The 3,299-nt window shown below is 44.6% G+C and overlaps 1 protein-coding gene across 1 annotated transcript in view; it reads left to right on the forward strand.

Annotated features, from left to right (window-relative positions):
• Positions 1 to 210: 210 nt before the first annotated feature.
• The window catches only part of LOC118414536 (EP300-interacting inhibitor of differentiation 3-like), a 13,910-nt gene continuing 10,821 nt past the window's right edge, over positions 211 to 3,299 (forward strand). The window contains exons 1-3 of the mRNA XM_035818624.1: positions 211 to 744; positions 2,405 to 2,485; positions 2,811 to 2,941. Coding sequence (XP_035674517.1) covers positions 516 to 744; positions 2,405 to 2,485; positions 2,811 to 2,941 — 441 coding nt within the window. The 5' untranslated portion in view covers positions 211 to 515. The remainder of the gene's footprint in view (positions 745 to 2,404; positions 2,486 to 2,810; positions 2,942 to 3,299) is intronic.

Consider the following 3,299-nt stretch of genomic DNA (forward strand, 5'->3'; position numbering starts at 1 on the left):
GAAGAATTTATATTTTTTGGCCCCAAAATCTTCATAAACCAACGGTTAGTGTAGGATATATGAGTACTTTTGTAACCGCTGAATTGACTTTGACTTATTTTTCTGGATATTTCAGTCAGGTAGTTGATATTTCCCCAAGTTTTATTCCCGCCCGTCAGGTTCCCGCCATGACGTAGATCCAGTCAGATCGCCGCTTGCAGACGACACTGTGGCGCCGTACCGGGCATGCGCACTTCATTTTGAGTTGCGGCGCGAAAACTTCCGTGGGCGGTCCAGTCCATCGCGCTGTGTTTACGTCCTCATATAGGTTGGTCAAATTCGTCATATTTTTTAGGTTTTCAGTGATAGATCTTGCGTACAAAGTTGATCACGTCGAACGTGAACTTTGACGCTACGAGACAACGTTTCTCAGGACAGACACTGAGACAGTGGGGAGCTTTGTGCTTCTGTTTCTCGTCTGCACGTTTCTGTTTTAGTTTCAACTTTCAGCCGATCCACACGTTTGCTGCAAAACAATGCCAGGCACAGGAAGGTCACGGTCAGGTGGCCAAGCTGACAGGGAGCCGCGGGACAACACGGCGGAGAACGGTGGCCCTGCGGCCGGGGATGGAGCGGGACAGTCGGACGGGTTGGGGGACCAAGAGCCGGGCACCCTGGCGTCCACGCCCGGCAGGAGTGAGGCGGACATGCCAGACAGGAGACAGCTCAGGCACAAGTACAGGACCCTCATCAATGAAACTCAGAGTACGTATATTGTTCAACAATTTAAAACACAATGTCAATGATGAAACCCTCAGTTTGCACTGTCATGATAATTCACGCAAGTGACAATTGCTTGTCAACACTAGGGTGTTGTCGGTGTCTGTCTTTCATCCTGTCAGTGATATATTAGCAGGATAATGAACAACACATTCCTAATGCAAAGCTGTAGCAATGTCACATTTGGTCTTAGTGGTAGGACTTGGGCATTTATCTATACGTCAGTATGACGCGTCTATGCTATAACACTCTCACAAATAGCCAAGGACCAGGGTTCAGTGTACAGTTTGATGTGATCTTTATTACTACGACCGATTGTATACAGTTTAGGCAAGTGAACGGAGGTAATGATATAGACTGGCTTAATACAAATAATACAAGACAAGATACCTGGACAGATGCGGGTGGATGATACTAACTAACCGGTTACGTAACTACGGCGGCGGAAGATGCGGTTGACCTTGTCCCTGAGTCTGCTTCTAGTCTAACTAGCGCGTACCGCGCCTTATATCACTTCAATTGGAGGTGGAGCTTACGCGAGCGCTGCGGGGCGTGGCCTAGCTGACGTCAGGGCGCGCCCATGATCACGTGCTCTCACCACGTGATCCCCTGGGCCGCCCAACGTAATAACAGACTTGCTACAGCAAAACAATTTTCAACATGATTTCAGAGTACAGTAGTTCAGAGTGGAAGATTGCCACAATGTTGTTATGACCTGTTATCTCAAAAAGCCTCAGGGTTGAACTAGGACATGTTATTGTATTTTACACTGTTTGAATCTATGTTACCTGCAATTAGCCCACGGGCAAGAATTTGCAATAAACTTGATATTAAACAAATTGTGCAGCCTCCAAGTCCAAGTTCAACTCTATTCTTGTCATCAAATCTATGTCATTATGAAGCAGACCTCATCTACATCCTTTTGTTTAGTATATTACTTGTCACATCTTTGTCACCTGTGGCAAGCCTGCAAAAGTCAAGCCAAGGAGGTTAGATAATCTATTTAAACCTCCCTGGTCAAGCTGAGCTAGTTGCCCTGGCCAGGCCGTCCTATAGGGGTACGGGGATAGAAGAATCCCCCTCCTCAGCGCAACCTGGGGGATCAGTTCACGCCTAAGGTTCATGTGCCTCCTTCTGCTGACCAACTCCTCTGGTAGCAAAACTCTCCTGGCAATTTATTCTCCCATAACACTATTAACAACCAGCGTAGTCAGTCTGGTAGAGACTGAAGTTGCCAATGGTTGTCCCTGAAAAGGTTGCATAACAGGATAGACTGATCACGATGAACATATAGTGAGATCCTCCAAAAATATAGTATTGGCAACCACGACACTCTTCGAACTGGTGCTAGATGTACATATTCAGTGATCTAGTCAATTGCCTACATGTCCCAGTAGTAGGGTAGACACTCAAGCGTCATTTGATGTTACAATACCGGGGTACCTACAGTTACACATGTACATAAGATGTAAAATATCCATTCAACTGGCCTTTCTATGTAAGGGTGGAACAACTTCAAATCTTCCTTAGAATAAGTTAGATGGTGCAGTTGCCAAACCTTTTTTTGCTTGTTTTGGAAAGCTACCCACAGCCATTTCTATATGTGACATAGCTTTAGTTGATATTTGGTTCTTTCTCTCCATAGAAAATAGACTGGACCTGATCAGACCTGAATCCAAGGGTCTGAATGACATGCTCAACAAGGCCAATGGATACTTCAAAAGTGGTAAGCATAGAATTGTAATACATTTACCTTTACCTTTCTAAGGGGTACCATGAAAGCACAATAGGTCAAGGACGTGGAAGGTAACAATAGAGTGATGATTGTCTGTTTCTGTTAGCGTACATAATATGTACAGTACAGTCAACCACAGTACAGTCTACCCGGTAATGCAATGTAAGCAAACTTTCAATCAATTTTCTGTGAATGATTGACGTCAGGATTAATGTTTGCTTTCCTATCATCATAGATGTATGTCTTTAAAGCTTTTCAATCGTTATTTGAAAACAATGCAATGTTTAATGTTGTGTGACTCTGTATTCCTTACCAGTCAAAATGACCAGGGAGGCAGCCTTGGACTCCCAGTTCCTGGTGCTGGCATCAACGTTGGGCAGTCAGAAGGCCAACCAACTCCACACAGACTTTGTAACATTCGAGCCTCATGTGTTTGCAGATAAACTGGTTTGTATCCTGTTGCCTGTGTATTTTATATAATGTAATGAGCCTGGATGCCAGACATGCTGTGCTGGAAGATAATATAGAATACAGCCCCTCGGCCAGGGAAGCCACTTGCCCAGCTCTCAAATTTGGCACCCAATCTCTAATGATATCTCCTGTACAGGTTTTAAATTGATAAAAAATTTCTCTGGAGGCATATTGGCCTGAGAGCTGAGGAGCTGGCATATTTATGCCCAGAAAACCTGATATCGAGACTATATACCGGAAGAAATATATTACTGTATTGTGTGCTACTTGTGTATTAAGGTTAGCCTGAGTATCATCCTCCGTAGTGACCGCTGGCTCACGACTTTCGCTTGCT

This window comes from Branchiostoma floridae, chromosome 4 (genome assembly GCF_000003815.2).
Source record: "Branchiostoma floridae strain S238N-H82 chromosome 4, Bfl_VNyyK, whole genome shotgun sequence".
In the NCBI taxonomy this organism is placed as follows: domain Eukaryota; kingdom Metazoa; phylum Chordata; class Leptocardii; order Amphioxiformes; family Branchiostomatidae; genus Branchiostoma; species Branchiostoma floridae.